Raw genomic sequence first — 19138 nt, 5'->3', positions numbered from 1 at the left:
TTTTCCGACGGGACTTAGCAACTTCTCGGTTATTTCTCAGCCCCGTTTCCGTTTTCTTGCGCCCTTTGCCATGAGCTGGACCGACGGGCGCAGGGGAGGCTCTGCTTTCTGCCCCGGGGAATGGCGGTTCGCTGCCTGGGGCCGAGCCGGGGAGGATCGGAGGAGAACGAAGGAGTGATAGGGACGGAGCCGCAGGGAGGAGGAGAAGGGGCGCCTCCGCCGGCCGCGGGACTGGCCCCGAGCTCGCCCCGTGCCCGCGGCTCCTGCGGCTCCTGCGGCTCCTGCAGCTCCTGCAGCGCCTGCAGCCCCCGCGCGCCGGAGGGACGGGACCCCGGGGCGCAGGAGTCGGGGGTGGGGGTGGGGGTGGGGCGCAATTCTTAAGAGTTCTCCAAAGAGAGAGCGCGAGGAAGTCTGGCCGCTGGTGCCGGCCCGCGCTAGCTTTTAACTTGGAGGCGGCTGTTGGGAGCATCCAGGATCCTGCAGGAGTTACTGGAAAGCGGAAACTTGCGGCGGCTCGGGGGGCCCGCGCAGAAGGGGGGGCCCCGGGGGTGGGCTCGGGCGGAGGGCGCGCGCGTGCATGCGCGTGTGCCGGGCTGGGGGCGTGGGGGGCGCCGGGGGCGCCGCGTGGAGAGGCTGCGATGGCAGCGCCCCGCGAGCCCGGCCGCGGGGGGCACCGGGTGCTGCGGCGGCTCGGGCGCTCCCGGAAACTTTCCCCGGCGCCGTGCGCGGGCGCCCTGCCCCTTCTGCTGGCCCTGCTGCTGCGGCCGGCGCGCGGGGCGGCGGCGGCGGAGGGAGCGGAGGGAGCGGAGGCAGCGGAGGCAGCGGAGGGAGCGGCCCCGGCGGCGCAAGGGGGCGTCGTCGCGGGGCTGCGGGGAGGCGCTCCGGGGGGCGGCGCGCCGCTCGGCCCCTGGCTGCAGCCCTCGGCGCTGCTCTTCAGTCTCCTGTGTGCCTTCTTCTGGATGGGCTTGTACCTCCGGCGCGCCGGGGTGCGCCTGCCTCTGGCCGCCGCGCTGCTCGCCGCCTGCTGCGGGGGGGAGGCGCTCGTGCAGCTCGGGCTGGGCGTCGGGGAGGACCGCTTGCTCTCGCTCCCGGCCGCGGGGCTGGTGCTCAGCTGCGTGGCCGCCGCGACATGGCTGGTGCTGAGGCTGAGGCCGGGCGTCCTCATGGTCGCCGTGACTAGCGCGGTCAGGACCGTGTCCCTCGTCTCCTTAGAGAGGTTCAAGGTCGCCTGGAGACCTTACCTGGCGTACTCGGCCGGCGTGCTGGGGCTGCTCCTGGCCAGGTACGTGGAGCAGATCTTGCCGCAGTCCGCGGGGGCGGCTCCGAGGGAGCACGTCGGGTCCCAGCTCCTCGCTGGGGCCAAGGAAGACACCCCGGTGCTTAAGAGGCGGCGGCGGTCCAGCTCCGTGGTGTCCGCGGAGATGTCCGGCTGCAGCAGCAAGTCCCATCGGAGGACCTCCCTGCCCTGCATCCCGAGGGAACAGGTAAGCGCAGGCGAGCTCCGCTCCCTCGCCTCTCCCGGGGACGCTGGGGACGCTTGGGGCTCGCCACGAGGTGGAGGGAATCCGGGCGCTGGGAGCTCCAGGGAAGGTGGTCGGGGAAGGTGCTGTGAACCTCAGACCCAGTAGGGGACTAGAGACTTTTTCCTCCCCGTCTCGCTCAGGACTTTATAACCTCAACGACAGCAACGATAGATAATAAGTAGCACAACTGGATGGCATCTGCGGGGTCTTCCGCAGCTGGGCCAACTTTTTAGGTCTGCTACACCTGGCGTAGGGCTTCCCTCCGCTCAGGTCCCCCCAGAGTTTTCTCCTCTAGCAGAAATCCTCCAGTTTAGCTTTTTTTTTTTTTTTTTTTAAATATGTATTTATTTTTAGCAGCGCTGGGTGATGTTTCAACACGTGGATTTTTACTAGATTTCCTTAATACTTTGGAAGTTTCTTAATACTTTTGCTAAAGTTTCTTCTAAAGTGACAAGTCCACGTCTGTGAAGTCAGTAAAAAACGATTCTGATGTAAAAGCAAGCAAGGCTTGAAGGTGAGGTGTTGATACACACTTTGTGGTTTTGCAGTGAGTTTTCCTGGATGAGGCTGCATCTGGTGGTGCCCAGTTTGTTTTGAATTGTAATTTGGGGACATATGTTGTTACATGCTAATGTGTTTTGTTTCCTGATGATAATAAACTTCTGTGCGGGGAACAATATGTCTGTACTGTGGAATTTGTCAAAGTCTTGAACTTCACTGTTGGTGTCAACTAAATAGGAAAAAAAAAAAAAAAGCCCTTCATTTCTCTTGAGTACTTAAGTGGATGTTTAGAAGTTGGAATGGATTTATACAGATTATACAGGAAACATTCAGGAGAATGATTTTAAGATTGCTGGTGGTGTAAATCGCTCAGAAAGGGAGAAGAAGAGGAATCCAGAATTATGAGTGAAGTTGTCCTAGAGAAAAAGTTTAATGAATTTTGGGGATGAATCTCATGATCATTCAGCATTTAAGATCATGGAGTATGGTTGTCATAAAAGAACAAATCCCAATCTGAAATTCAAATCGTTTCTGAAAAGGTGTACTTAAAAGTGTTTGCTTCTCTACTCCAAACAGATATGACACTTGGAAGTGGGAGTTGTAGAGAGCTGATTATGTTCAGCAAGTGGAAATTTACACTTTTCCCATTTAAATTTATGCCTATCTATGGCCCTATTGGGACAACCTTAGTGACTGGGAGAATGTCCTAAGATATAGTAGGACTTTTCTTTTTAGATTCTTTTTAGATTGTTCTGTGGACAATCACTTAGGTATTTCTAAGACCTAGCTAAGTCACCATATGGTGTGGTGGCTAGTTTGTTTTTGAAATGGGATTGATTACAAAGAATGTAGTTGTTTGACATTATTTAGCAGAATGGATGACAACATCATAGTCTCTGTGTTTATTTTAAAACTAATGTTCTTATTTAGCTTTTTGTTTAGATAAAGCAAATATTTCTTGGGTATAAGCTCACTCTAAGAGTGAAGTTAAAAACAGGCCGCTGACTGATACTTAGTTTTGGTAGAAATTTTGGAAATCATGAGAATAAAGCAAGCTGTCTATTTAAGGGTAAACCAATTAGGGTGGGGGGGAAACAATTTGATTTCTATTCAAAGTGTCAGGAAAGAATGACTTTTAAAAGAAAACACTGCTAGTTTAATTATGTTTAAAGCACTTTTCTTGAACTTAAAGGGGAATGTGATAAGATCATTGCAAAATTGAACCATAATTTGTAAGGCTAATCTGTACTTTAATTATACGTAACGACTCCAAATTAATATCGTTTAGCCTCCTAAATTTCTGAAATTCCGTAACATTAGAAATCAAGGAATGAAAGGTAGAGTTAATATAAATTACATTAACCAGCAGTGTTAATTAATCTGCGGATTTTTATTGGCTTTCTTTGCTTTGGATTGATAAATGGAGAATTCAGATAATCTGAAGATTTATAAGAAAATAACCAAGCATTGCATTTTTACATATTTTGCTGATTAACGCTGTTGAAAATGCACATTTATAATCTATTTTGGTCATTTTCTTTGGTTACTAATTTTTTAAAGGCTGTGTTTATGAAGAATGTTCTAAAGTAGGAGACTAGATCTCTTATGGTTGATGGGTTACATTTACCAAAAATTTAGATCCTTAAAGTTTTAATAAGGGTACCTACCGGTTAGTATGTGCATGTTACTTAAGACTAGTTTTTATATATGGCCCATTAAAGTTGTTGCTGAGTATAATTGTGGGGGGTGGATGGGAACTAACATGGAATAGTCTCTTATAAGATAGGGCAATATCTCATACGTTAGCCTAACTGTGTGAAAAGTTCAGGAGCTATATAGTAAATGTCTTATCTGTTTTATCATAAGGAAACAAACTTCTGGTTAAGAGTGCAAAGTATACACTGTCATCTGCATACTTCATGAATCAAGAATCAAAATACTTGTAAAACACATATATAACCCTGCCCTGACTCCTGATTAGGAGTTCTTTTATGAAAGAATGTCTACTCTCAACTCAAGATAATACTCAGGCAACAGGTGAATTTTAAGTAGAGGTGTAAGGACATAAAGCACAAAGTCTGGCAGAGGCCTTTTGAGAATTTATTTGGACCTTGCTCATTGTGAGGTTTAAAGGTGAGAGAATTTCAGCCTTTTCTTTGTGTGAATGATAGTGGCTACTTGCTTATGAGCTACCTCTCTTCAGTGGCTCAATTCTAAAAGGTCAAGGAGAATAGAAGATAAAATTCTCATAAGACAAAACAACTGACAGAGATATCCCCCCCCCCCCCCCCCTTTTTGCCTTCCTTCCTAAACCACAGTTTGGTTTATAGATTGGATATTACATATGGAATGAGTTTTGCAGTGTGGTTGATAAAGATGGCTTTAAGCAAAGAAAGAAGAAATAAGTCTGGTCTTCAGTCACAGAATTCATCTGACGCTGGTCTGTCTGTGAATGCAAGTGAAGGTTATCTTTATTCTCAGTAAAGAAAAGTTCATGACATTTGTATGGCTTTCAGGTTAGTGGTACCAGTCTAATATCCTCAAGATGCAGGCTGATTTTGTAGATCACTGTGTCAAACTGTACTTTTTTGGTTGGCAGACATGTCCATTAAGGAGTATGTATCTTTTCTAAGTAGATGTTCACATCCTAAGGCAGGTATGTCTCTCTCAAGTTATCATTGTACTATCTAAACACTGGACTATACAGAGATATTAGAATTTCTTGTATTATTAGATATTTTATATGACTAATAAGTTATTTTTCTTTTCTTTTTTAAAAAAAACTTTTATTGGAGTTCAGTTTGCCAACATATAGCATAATACCCAGTGCTCATCCTGCCAAGTGCCCCCCACACTGCCAATCACCCAGTCACCCCAACCCCCCCGCCCACCTCCCCTTCCACTATCCCTTGTTCATTTCCCAGAGTTAGGTGTGTCTCATGTTTTGTCACCCTCACTGATATTTTCACTCATTTTCTCTCCTTTCCCTTTACTCCCTTTCACTAATTTTTATATTCCCCAAATGAATGAGACCATATAATGTTTGTCCTTTTCCAATTGTCTAATAAGTTTCTTTTTCAACACAAAATTTAAATTGTGCAGTTTTAACCATTTGGATATTGTATTTGAAAGGATGTTTATTCTGTTTGCACATCAAGGGACACCACTGGCTAGTCATTCCTCGCTAATTACTGTAGCCACCTTGCACATTCATCCTTTTTTTTTTTTTTTTTTTTTATCTAGTTGAGCGAGGGAGAGAGCTCATGTATGAGACGGGGAGGGACAGATGGAAAGGGAGAAGCAGGTTCCCTGCTGAGCAGGGAGCCAGACATGGGCCTCCATCCGAGGATCCTGGTATCTTGACCTGAGCTGAAGGCATATACTTAACTGGCTGAGCCACCAAAGCTCTCCCACATTCATCTTTGAAAGATTCCAAACCAATGCCATTTTACTTTAGTTACATGTTAAGAATTTAATAGTTTTGCCTATGGTTTCACATGAAATAAAACACAAGGTATAGGGCTGTCTCCATTAATGACAAAATTCTTACTGACAAAATTCTTTGTGATGGATACAGTATCTGTCAGAAACATACAGCTGTATACTTTATATTGTGTAATTAAAAATCAAAATATTTTCCATAAGCATTTCCCTAAAGCTCTTAACTAAATATCTTTAGCATCAATAGATTTTTTAAAAGATTTTATTTATTCTTATGAGAGACAGAGAGAAAGGCAGAGACAGGCAGAGGGAGAAGCAGGCTCTCTGTGGGGAGCCCAATGTAGGATTTGATCCCAGGACTCCGGGACTCTGGGATCACACCCTGAGCTCAGATGCTCAACCACTGAGCCACCCAGGTGTCCCACAACAACAGGTTTTTGTAGCAATGTCGTGGAGCCTGATGGTTGGTTATCAAAAGTAGGATTGAGTTTTTTATTGCTGGTATAAGAGATATTTTCAAATGAAAAAAAATAATATAAGAAATGGGTATGTTTTTTGATGGTAGACACATGATAGGCCTTGTTACATATTCTGAGTAAATATAACATACTTACACTTATACTATGGATATAAAATACAGAAGTATTTCTTTTGAAAATAACATATTGTCCTTTAAGTTTCTAAGTACATTTTAGTGTAATCTCCTGTATTTGTGAAATTGAATACATTTCAGAAACAATCACAGGTTTTAATTCTATCACATTTCAGTAGTATAGCTCAGCTTAGGGTGATACAAAGAACAATATTGATTATTTATGACTTGCTGACAGAATTAAAATTAATTAATGTCAACTTCTGAAAACACTAAAAAGAAAAAGATTTTCTTATCCCTTGGGAAAGGTAAGGGAAAATAATTTTTGTATGTGGACAAAATTGTGATTTTTTTTTTTACTTTGTATATAGAGATATTTAAAGCATACTGAAAAACTGTTTTAACTGACAGAAATAGTCAGTGAATCTATATAAATTTACAGAGGTTGGAAGGAGTCAAACAGTAATTTTACTCTTTCTGTATTGAGTCTAAAGTGTAAAAAGTTAAAACTGTAGAACTGAAAGAAATGCTGTGTATGCTGGGCTGTCATGTTAATTAAATAAACAACCAGAACAGTGACTCTGTGTATGAAATACATTTTGAAAAGCCTGGGCAGGGGGTGCAGGCAGGCTAGGGTGAGTGACACTGGCATGAAAAAGCATTCATTGTATCTGTAGTGACATTTGTGTGAATTTGTTGTATTCTATTAGGAAATAAAACTCTGAGAATAATCTTTGCAAGACTCTAGTTGAATAAAGGCTTTACCAAATTTAATTTTACTTCTCATTTAAGTAAGATTGAAGCAGGATGCTTATGAGCCTCAAAATTAGAAATATTTCCGTATATAAGATTTTAGTTAATATGGTTGGTGCCAGTAACATCCCAGTAGAGTCTATGTAGAGTTCATTGAAAACTTGTGTTACATAATCTAAAGAAAGAATGAGTTTATCTTGGATTTAGGGAGGGAGTTGTATTTTTCAGGAAATATTATTGTTGTGAGATGTAATCTCATGGCTTTATATGAAGGTAGTCAATGCAACTGTTGTATCATGTAGTATCTTAAGAGATTTTGACATGCAGACGCAGTGCCTTTGCATAGGGCAAGTTTCTTTGGCTTTGTGAAATTATGCATAAAGTTACATGTTTGTGGTGAGTTGTTTATTTAGTTGCCTTTCTGTCTCCTATCCCAAGCAATCTTCTTCCTCCTCCTCCTCTTCTATTTGAGATTTAGAATCGTATCTTCTAAAAACCCCTCAAGATACATGAGATTGACAACTCAATTTATATTTACTTCTACATTCATGCTTTTAATGAAGGTCTATTAAAGAATTCAGAATGAATCTCAGAAGGTTCAGACTTCTCCATATTCTTACACCGAAAGCTATTTTCTTTTAGTATTCAAATGAACATTATCTCCTTTACATGAGCATTTAAATCCTCTTAGTAATTACTTATATATATACTTTTGCTACTGGTGGTATTTTTTTTTAAGAGCCCCCTTTCCCCAGCCCCCTCTCCCAAGGTTCCTAGGGGGTTGTCTTATCTTAGATCTGAGAATCTATTTGTGCTGTTGTCAACATGAAATATATAGTTTTGATCTCTAGAAGAAAAATATCTTGAAGATGTGCATAAACTGTTCAGAGAAAGATGTGTTGGATGACAATAGTCAAAATATTAGTTGGACATATGTGTTCAGCATAAAAGTATACTATGGTCTTAAAAGAAGATGCTACCCTTAGCTCATGTTATTCATAAAGGTCTTTGGTCAGTGAAACTATCAAATGTCATATCAACACGTTTTTGTCTATGCATTAGGTCTCATGCTAAAAATCGTACACATTATATACAGATAATGGAACAACACTCTCCTCTCCAGAGCTGAAAGCTAATTAGGGTAATAAGAGGTCAACATAAGGAAAGGGGAAATCAGTAAAATACCTAAATGGCCTCTTAGATAATAGTTGAAGGAATGCATATAATAGCTTAGAGTAGGTTTTAAACCTAGATCCAGAACATTCATTGCTTCATCGGTTCATTTTTCAGGGGTAAAAGTCAATAGTTTCATAGACTTTCATAACTTTCTCAACACCTACTGGTTAAACATAAACGTTTTTAGATTTTGAGCAGCTTTACATTTTGAAGGCAGAGAATTTTTTTACTTGAAATGGAAATTAATGTTAGTATACCTTTTATAGTACTTCTGAAATACAGGTAAAAATATTGCAGGAGTTAGGAAGTTATACTTCAGTATAGTACAATGATTGTTTGTTTTCACATCCTGAGGTAGTTTATGGCTTCAAGTAATTTGTAGCAGTGAGATCTCAGAATGCTCAATTCTGTGCAGGCTGTAGTTAAGAGACTAAAATTAGTCTGATTTTAGAGAGAAGGAAACTGAGGGAGAGTCAGCTAAATGTATGTACCCAGTCAGAGGCAAAATGTTGGCTTTTATCCATTTTTCTCTTGGACCTGAATATGCTTCTGGGGAAAGAGGGTAGGAAAGGAATCAGGCTGGTAATTTTAAGTCTAAATATCTTTTGTGATTTTGCACATGGAACTAACTCTGAATTCTCATTGAGAATTAGAAGACTGAGTAAAACTTGTTGAATGGACAGATAACACAAAACTCTTCTGAGCCCTTACAATGAGTTTTCTGGTTATCAAATAGTACCTGGCAGCCTCTGGAATGTATCATTCAGGACTTTGTCCCACGAATGAATATCAATTGCATTGGAGAGTCTAACTTTGTGGAGTCTGTATCTCATCAATGAAGAGCATGCTCTGGTGGCTTGACTATTGATTTTTGTTTTCATTTTAGTTTTTTAATCTATTTCAAAATGTCCAGGGTTTCAGAATTCAAGGCAAAAAGTAATCTGCACATCAGCAAAGCATTTCTTTGTTAGCAGAAACAGCTGGTGGTTTTTGTTCACCTAAGTTATTTTGCATGGTTTCCTCAGGAATCCATTAAAATGTAAGTAAATAGGATGTAATATTAGAGGAGGTCATGAAGAACATAACCATTTATAAGGTGGGAAGCTAGTTGGGAAAATTCACAAACTAAACAACTTCTACCTGTTTGATTTGATTAGATCTGTCCTTTATTATTGGGGAATCCGAATGGTCATTAAAAATTTTTTAAATATAGCTGGTCCTAGGAAGATAGTAATAAAAGTAGTTAAATGCATTCATGTTCTTCCATCCTGAGATAGTAATAAAGTTACATGAATGTACTCATGTTCTTTCATCCTAAGAAAGTTTCATCTGCGCATAGTTATAAGGAACACATTGTGTCTACTGGTGCGTGTACACATGTGCACGTGTGTGGGAGCCTGTGTATGTGAGATTTTTTTCCTCTGCCAGGAAATTGCTTTAGTTGTATTAATTTAGTGGAGAAACAGTGTCACCCAGTGGCTTTGATGAAAACAGTCCTGTAAACAGGCTAGATAAGTGCTGTCCAATAGAAATCTAACACGAGCCACATAATTTGTCATTTTCTTGTAGCCACCCGGCAAAGTAAAAAGAAGCAGGTGAGGTCCATGATAGTAATGTTTAAAGTAATCCATTATGGCACCTCAACATAAAATCAATGCAAAAAATCAAGATATACTTTGCATTCTGTTATTTTGTTATAAATTTAAGTATTTGGTGTGTGTTTTACACTTAGAGCCTATCTCAGTTTGATGTAGCCACATTTTAAGTACTCAAGTGACAGATGTGACTAACAGTGCTGCGCTTCTGTGCTTTTTGGACAGTGCAGCTATAATTTTTAAAGGGATTAAATACTTGAATATTAATATTACCCCTTCAATTATAATGGCAAATCCATATAGATTTAATGATGACACTTGATATACAATTGTTCAAATTTTATGTGACTTTGGTAGCTCTGTTTTGTACCACTAACTGCTACACTAATAGTTGGCAAGTCAGTTTCCCCTCGTTTCTTCATTTCACATTAATGCACAGATTTAAAAATACTATTTTAATTAGAGGGGTTATTTCACAGACTTCTTGAATAAGGAACCTTTATGTTAACCTGATTTATAACACAGTATCAAGATTTTCAGTTATTTATGATTTCGTCTTCCAGAGTTTGATTTGTAACCAGGATTGCTTATGTGTACAGTGTGAACATGTGATTAGTCACGTTCATGGTGATTAGTGTATAATTGGGTTATCTAATGTCTCTTTAGAAATGAAAGTGTTTGTTTATAGTGCAGGTTATCTTGGTAACTTAGGAAACTAAAGTGACAGACCTGCTGGTAATTTTAACAGATGAAAAGTATAACAGTGTCTGTAAAGGGCTGATGACTTCTCACCATTGCTTATGTAAAAACCACTTTCAAGGATATAAGAAATGAAATGAAAAGAGTTCCATTTTGTGTGTAAAAAGGGTTGAGGATTTCGGTAGTATGGGATTTCAAGACTAGCAATTGAGATGAGATGGCTTTGGAGCTCTGTGTGATTTCAGGGTGGACTCAGAAAAAGGTACAGATGTTGAGGACAGTGATTTTTTTTTCACCTTTCTTCTATCTCCTCTCCCCAAACTCCATAAATTCATTAACTGTAGCATTGTTCCATTATTACTTTGAGAAGTAATGAGAAAATTACTTTTTCTATAAGACATGTTCCTTTATACATATATACAATCTTTTTTAGAGAATGCATTTATTTCGTGTATAATGGTTTATATCTGTGTGTGATGTTTGTGGTGACCTTTCATTTATAAATTCCCCCATCTTTAATGCAAAGCCCATTTTTTATCTTTGCATTCCAGAATAAAAATGGTGAGAAACAGATTTTTCACGTATCACTTAGGAAATCAACTAAGAACAGACAGTAGAATCCTGATATACAAAGAAGCACATTTAGCTAAAATGAAATAATGTGGACTTGGGCTCACTCCTGGTGATGTTGGCCAAGTTTAGACTTCTTGAAGTAGCTAGCTGGACAATAAATGGCATAAAAATCATAACTGTTACTTGAAAGAGTTTGTATTTGAATGCAACTAGTCATTTGCCCTGGCTAATTTTGAAATTGCTTTAAATTAACATAGAAGTTGGTCTTATTAATTTTTTTGCCAGTCATCTTTTCTGACAATGTGTGTATGTGTTTGTATGTATATACATAACTTTTCAAAGAAATACATTTTATTTCACATGTTTTTAACCTAATAGATTCTTCTCTCTCAGGATGTGTTTAAAATTTATGGAATGCCATTTTATCCCCAATACCCCACAGTACCATGTCAGAATATTGAAATAATTTTGTGTAAGAAGCTTGTGGTTTTGATTTAATGGGATTTTAATAAAAGTTTTCCATCTTCTGAAGTAAGTTTAAATAACTGAATATTTATGCTATGTCTGTGGCAAGTCTTTCCCCCTCTCCAGGTATAATCCACTTAAGTAAACCTAATGGAAGTTTGAAGTCATTAGAAATATTTTGGGGGGAATGCTCCATTTTGTGGCAACTCCTGTGTGGACTCAGCCTTCTTAGGACATTTTAAACTAGTCTGAATGCAAATAAAGGAGATAATTCTCATTTTTAAACTGTTTCATATGATCAAATTAACAGGTCCACTTAGGACATATTCCTCAGGAGGCATTATGATATAAAACATCCCCTTGTTTGGTAGTTCGTATTTTGGGGTCCTGACCCTGTACCAGTCTCTTGGGAAGTTTGGAAAGCCAGAACCTATTGAGCTGCCTAGGCTACCTTCAAAATTTGCTTTCTAGGCTCGGGTAGTAAAGTCAGATTCTGATCACAACAGTTTTCATTAGAAAAGAGTCAAACTTTTTAGCCCTCTCTTCTCCACCATAAATATTCCCTTCCAAAAATTCTGGCCCAGTAGCCTTGCTCATTGTGGGTGCTGGCTGGCAGGCTAAATGGATGGAAAAGAAATAAATGACTTTTAATCTGAAATACTTATCTCCTTAATCTCCTGAGGTTGAGCCGGTGATTAAACTGATTTAAGTGAATTTTTATGGAGAGAAGAAAATAAATAGTTCATTAGCTTGCCTATAGACTTAGATTTTTAATGTATTTGTATTTTTATTACTTTAAAAAATATTCTCTTGCATGTGTCAGATAAGGGGCTGAATTTGCCTGTGCACTTACTGGGAGGAAATCCCACTTTCAGCATGAGTCCTAGATACTTATTTTTAGCTCATTCCTAACTGAAAATAACCAAAGCTACCACCAAGATCATTACAGTGTAGATTTTAAAAGGAGCTTTGAAATTAGGTCCATTTTTTAGAAAAATAAAAATTGAATCTCTTTCATGTTCAACCTAGAAATTAATTGAGAAAGAATAAATGTTGACTGTATTTGTTCCCGTCACTCTCTGCAAAGTGTTGACAGGTGTTTTCTACCCCTTTACACTTTTGTGTTTTTGTTATAGCTTCTTATTGAATAGCTGTATATCCTGAAATGTCTAACATAAAGTAAATCTATCTCTCTTTCTTCTTTTAACTGTGTGCAATTAGAAAATCTGTTTTGAGCCAGTTGCTTCCAGAGGTGATTTTATGAAATTAGCTTATTTAAAATATCACCCAACGGCAGTGTTCATCCAGTTGTGCTAATAATCTAGAAGTTTGGTAGCATAATTTTAGAGTCCAGATGAACTGAAAAATTAGCACTTTGTGTGGTTTAATTGAAATGAGTTTTTATCCAGTCGTTTTGTTCTATCTAGTTTTTGATAGAAATTGACTTGCAAAAAAAAGTTTTAAGACAAGAATGTTTTGTTGCTGTAGTTTTAATGCTTAATAATATAAAAATATTGTTATACTCTTTCACTGAAATCAGAAACATCTCTTGAGTATGGGGAGCAGATTATCATGCCTTTAGATAAACTATGAGTACAGCGTTTAGGGAAAAAAGTTATTATATAGAGACAAGTTTCTTTTACTCTGTGGATGTCAAATGGTGTCATTGATAATTTTTTTTGATAGTTTTCGGTAACAGCAACCTTTCTTTAAAAAAATTATCAGTTTGACATTTCTTTGAATATATTATCTTTTAAAAATCTGAACATTTCCATTTGAAAACATAAAATGACAAACTAAGAATTTAGCTATAAACTGATATTTTGAAATAATAGAAATATATTTTTGTAAGCAAGTCATTTTAATTTTAACATATGAAGAAAAATTTAGAAGCAAAACCTTTTAACTATATTTTCATTTTAGGACAGGAAGCTTGCTTTGTGTCTGTATCATCTTGAGTAGTGTCTGTTTTTACTCCTAATGATTTGTTTTTGCTATAATGGGAATTGTTTTTGCTAGATAAACAGGGCCTAAATTATAACACAATTTTGAAGGCAGTAGCCTCACTTTGTCTGTTTCTCTTTATTTCCTTTTACTGTAATAATTGGATCACCTCTTCATCCCCTTTAGAGAATGACAACTTGAACTTTTAAGTGTGTTCAGTGGAACTTCTGTAAAGAATTAAGTAGTCCTAAATGAAAAGTATGAGAATTCGGTTGGAAATGTCGGGTACACTGATTAAGTTATCTAAAAAATAAAGTGGCATTCAGAAATGGAAACTGCCCACAGTGAGTGAGTGAGAGAAATTAAGGCTAGTATTTGCTTCAGCAGAGAAAAGACTAGATCAAAAACAAAGGAGTAATTCCTCAGTTAAAAAAAAAAATATAGTCTTTTGGGAACATGTTGGTGCATTGAAAACCTAGGACTTCTCATGATTTGGAAAGAGAAGACCCTGAGAGTCACTCCTGGACCTTGGGCAGGAAGTCCAGCCATGCATTGGCTTGGGATCCGTCTTTATACCAAAAGCACTTAGATTATTTTGCAGAAGTCCTAATGCTATTTATGAATTTTCCTGATATTATTACTTTCCAAAGCATCGATTCTTTACTTCTTTAGTGCATTTATCACTGTGACTTTACAAATGTATAGTTATGACAATCCTGTGTGAACTTTTACCTCTTATGTGACCAGGTTGATTAAAAAGATGGGCAAGTAAGGGTATATCTTATTGAACATCCAGGACTCTGTTTATTTCACATTGACTATTTGTTACTTTCTAGGTATCTCAAGAAGCCTAGATTCTTTGCTGCTTTTTCCCTGGTGTTAATCTCATATAATTGTAAGGCCATATTAATCAGACTGTTGTCTTAGAATTCTAACAGTACATGTTTCTGATTAATACAGATGCTTTAAAAATCTGTGAGGAGATGTCGTGACCTCCCCTACTTCCGACTAAACATCATCTGGTATTTTCTAAATCTAGCTGCATGCTGTAGTTCTTAAATTTTAGTGTGAATAAAAATTAGCTTAGAAGCCTATTAAAATGAAAATTCCTAGGTCTCATGGTCAGATATTCTACTTTAGTTTTGTGTACAGTGGAGTCCAAAAATCTGAGATTTTAAGGTACACTCTAGCTACTTCGGTGGAGAAACACAAGACTACAAACCTCTGTCCAAAACTAGACAGAAAGGCCTGACTTTTGCAGTCTGATTAAGCAGTTAAAAAGTGATTGGCTTAGTGTTGTGGGGAAAACATCATTTATACGTACACACAGATTATAGTTTATGAACCTATGACATTAGTAAAATTTTCACTTTGTTTTCCCCCATTGAGAAACTTCAGTTTTTTCTTCTGTAAGATAGGAATATTAATTTTTCTCCCTATTTCATATGGCTATTATAAAACCTCAACAAAAATAAATTGCTATACAGATGTTAAGTAGAAGGAGTATATGCACTGAGACAAGCCAAGGCTTTGTAATGTGCACAAGTTTCTTCAACTTTCTGAATTTTAATAATCCAATCATAATATGGGAGTAATACAGCCTATTTTTTAAGGTCTGAAGATAAAATTCGTGGAAATAATGGACATTGGTTCTTGTCAGACATCCTTTCCAAATGAACAAGATTGGTATCTGTTCCTACCCACCCATTAGGACTGTCATTGAAGGTTGTGGGCTTATCTCAGGAAGTATCAGATTTACATTTGATTAAAAAAGCAGACTTGTAAGTCTTACAAATGATGCAGGTTTTCAGGAAGCTAATTAAAATATTAGAGTTGCTTACATCATGATCAAAGTTACTGACAAATGCAGAGCCTGGGGAATCAGATATAGAAACAGTGGAAAGAGAAAAATCTGACAAAGATGCTGACAGGTGCTTCTGAAGAAAATTATATGATTGAAAAAAGGTTGAAGGGAGATATTTAGGAAAATTGGAGTCTTTGAACATGTTTGCAGAAATGGCTGATGATGCTGTTGAGTGTCAAATTTGTGATCATGTGTCCTATAATCCCATCAGAAACTTGTGTATTAGCTGCCATTATACATCATATTTTGTTTTGAGAAACAGATTTCTCGGAATTTTTTGCTCCATTTTTTTCATGGTAGGATTCCAGTCATATCCTTCCTGTTTCTCATAATTTACCAGTGGTACCATTATTCTCAATGGGGACTTCCTGCTTATAATCTCTGCAAAGTAGCTAGGACAGTGCAGGCTTAGCAGTGGCCCTCAGTGGAAGGTAGTGATTGTTTATTTATCACATAAAAATAATTCTCTAGATGCTCTCTCTTTTTACTAGCTCCCACAGGAACCCACTGTAGGCCCTGGTACTCAGACCACTTTTCTTCCAGATTTTCCCACATATTGAATGATCTTTCAGTCTAGTCTGAGGTGGTTATTTTGGTTTGACCTCAGAAGGAGCAAGAATCCTGCATCATCTTACTGTACCACCATTGGCTTCAATTTAGACATTCTTCCTGTGGTAGTCATCTTTCCTCCCAACTTGGTCATTGTACATTCTCTGGTTTTCGCTTCTGTGATAGAGAAGGAGATGTCACAGAGGTGATGGGAGAGGACCAGTGTGGATCAGTAGGCCATGGGAGTCCTTGCAAAGCTGTTTGTCTAAGCTATTGAAGGGTTGTAAGAAGAGAAAGGATATAATCAGATCTATGTTGAATAGGATCTCTCAGGATTTCTGTGTTAAGTGAGAATAGGTTTTAGGATGGAAGAAGGGAGAAGGCTATTGCAGTAATCCAGGTAGGATTGAGAATTAGTCTAAGAGATAGTATTATTGGGAAGTATATATTGAAGGCAATACCACCAAGATTGGTATTGACTGGCTGAACTCTCTTTGAGGGTAGGAAGAGAGTTTTTTAAGTGTTTTCTCTTGTATGCAGTGGCCTAGTATTAAGGGTGTGTGTGTGTGTGTGTTTGTTTCTTTAAAAAAATCTGATTGGTTTGACTTTTTTTTTTTTTTTTTTTTTACCCTTTCCAGTTTACCTTCTGTCCTTGCTTTTCAGAGGATGTATAAATTGTAAATCCAACTTTCAGGAAAGCCGTCAAACTCCTTACATTGAAACAAATTCCAATTAAGTGTCTTAATCTCGTCAAAAGTTGTTTGTTAGGGTATTGTAACATTTAGTATGATAAAGGTTGGTTTTGAAATTTTATTATATAAATGTCTTTATTTCAAAATAAACTTTTAATAAAGAGTCATTCTCGGGATCCCTGGGTGGCGCAGCGATTTGGCGCCTGCCTTTGGCCCGGGGCGTGATCCTGGAGACCCGGGATCGAGTCCCACATCGGGCTCCCTGCATGGAGCCTGCTTCTCCCTCTGCCTGTGTCTCTGCCTCTCTCTCTCTGTGACTATCATAAATTTAAAAAAAAATTAAAAAAAAAGTCATTCTCATATTCTCCCTCTATTTGTAGATGCTTTAACATCTTAACCTCTGCTATAGCAAAAACATTAGACTGTTCAAAGAAAATTTAAGCCTTTCTCTTCTTATTAGTCTTCAGTTAGACAAATCCCATCTTATCTAAAGGCATGTTGCCAATCCATCCCACACCTTCCTATAGAGGCAATACTTCTATTTTGTTTTCATATTAACTCAGACCATTTGTCAAATTACAGAGCACTTCAATGATAGGGGCCATATAAATATTTAAATTATGATAGCTTGATTGCCCTGCAACTTTTCAGAGTTTGCTAACTCTACCCTGTGGTTAATATCTGATTATGAAGTATTTTCCATATTGCTCAGGAACAAGAAAAGATAGGAATTTTAAAACATACAAAATGAAGAGCTTTTAATCACATGGGAAAATATTTTGATAAGTAGAGAGGGAAACTGGGAAACAAAATTGAGGATATGGCATGTTATGTATAACAACAAAATAAATAACAAAGAATAGTTGTCAAAATGTTTGTTTATAAGAAGATATTGTGATTTTTTAATTTACTTTTCTATTCTTTTTTTTTTTTTTTAAGTTTTCTACCCTGAACACGTATTTTATAGCCAGAAAAGCAAAACCTTGTAAAGGAATGTTATCATTTGACATTGTTTCTGTCCATATGTCCACAGAGCATTTTTAGGACCACTTGCTTAGTAGTTATTGGACTCAGAGGCATGGAAATAGCAATTCCAGGTGCTTTTATGAATGGTAATGTGACCTTTAATAAAATTGTGAGGTAAAACTTTGCTGGAGAAACTGAAGATTGGATATTCAACTGGTATGATCCTCCACAATGGGTCCCTGCAGCTCTAGATTGATATATACACAATGGCCCGAAAGTATAGTTTTATGAAAAACTATGCATGTGCCCTGAAATACATATTTGGAAGCGTACTTAATTTTTTACAAAAGTTTTTGGTCCTATTTTAGGTTAAAAGTTGGCAACAAAACTATAACTCTGTGCCTATGATATGGTGAGATGAACATGAAAAGAAATCATGTTTGACTAAGGAGAAAAAATTCTGTGTAAGACATACATACCTAAGGAGAGTAGTGAGCCTGCCTCACTGATTATCAGGCCTGTAAGGTTGCAAATAAAAATCAACTTTATAACGATTGTTTTTCAAAGTAATAAAGATAAAAAAAATCTTTGGCTAAATGAATTCCATGTACCAGAGTATTCATTCAATACATTGTATACTAATTTTTCTGAAGTTTATGCATAGCCTATAAATATAAGCCTTTTTGTTTTATAATATTTAAAAACTTTATCCATCACTTGTATGCAGAAATATGTTATTTCTCTACTTTGCTTTTCTGCATCTGAGTTTACACTGTGTATAATATTGATTAGTTTCAATTTTGCTTGTCAGGATATTGTTGATTATTCGTTGCATTTCCTGCATAAGACAAAGGATCTTTATATATTTTCATTTGTTATTTGTTTAAGTGAATGAATGGGAGGAAAATGGTGCATATAATATTTAAAAATTTTTTTTGACATCTTGGATTATTACCATGCTTTCTCATTTTAAGAGCTATAAATTTATGTGAAACTAAATTTACAAATATTAAGCCAGTTTCTATAATTACATAAAAAAAAATACAGTGTGCTTTCACTTAGACCACTGCCCACCTCCAAAAAAAATCTGCATAAATAAATATGATAGAATCGGAGATGGTGTTTAAACAAAAAGAAAAGAAAAGAAGGCAAAAAACTTACGAATTTCATCCTCTTTTTACTGTTCTAGCCAAAGAGAGTAAGTAGATGAGCACTAGCTGATTATATTTGAGATGGCTGAGTTAAGGTGATAGAGGCTAGTAGGCATTTCTCTGTCGAGTGCATATGTATGTGTTAGGGGTGGGGGAAGGGGTGTTGGTTTTGGCACTGAGGTTAACATTTGGCTAGAATCCAGATCTCAGCCTTGAAGGTCAGAGATGCACTTTTTCTATAGAACCGGAGGTTATTCATTGTCAAGGCACACTAATAAAATTAGAACTCGTGAATCAGAATGTCAGGTTATTAATTTATATGGAGGAATTTAATTGTAAGGAGGGTCAGAATACCAGTACTAAACCGGTAAAGTAAGTAAGCTGCTCACTCCGAGTGGGAAAGTCCCCTTTAGCATGGTTAGCTCCTAGACTGCAACTGTGGATCTCTGGCTCGTGCAACTTTTCGTTGGAAAACATAAACTGTTCATGTTTTTAAATTTCGGAACGCTTGAAGGGTGCCTGTGGTGTGACCGAGAGGGTGGGATTGTTGGTGGAGGGTGTGGAGTGGGCCACCCTGGCAACCCCTCCCTGAGCAGATAGTAAAGATACAGCAAGAATAAAGGATTGCAGTGCAAAGTGATACATACTTTGAAA

The 19138-nt window shown here is 38.1% G+C and overlaps 1 protein-coding gene across 3 annotated transcripts in view; it reads left to right on the top strand.

Annotated features, from left to right (window-relative positions):
* Positions 1-625: 625 nt before the first annotated feature.
* Positions 626-19138, top strand: part of PDE3A (phosphodiesterase 3A) — a 322412-nt gene continuing 303899 nt past the window's right edge. For all 3 annotated transcript variants that reach the window (XM_072765864.1, XM_072765865.1, XM_025995539.2), the window contains exon 1: positions 626-1484. In XM_072765864.1, coding sequence (XP_072621965.1) covers positions 639-1484 — 846 coding nt within the window. In that variant the 5' untranslated portion in view covers positions 626-638. The remainder of the gene's footprint in view (positions 1485-19138) is intronic.

This window comes from Vulpes vulpes, chromosome 8, assembly GCF_048418805.1.
Source record: "Vulpes vulpes isolate BD-2025 chromosome 8, VulVul3, whole genome shotgun sequence".
NCBI lineage: Eukaryota > Metazoa > Chordata > Mammalia > Carnivora > Canidae > Vulpes > Vulpes vulpes.
This window is presented reverse-complemented; position numbering and strand designations above follow the sequence as displayed.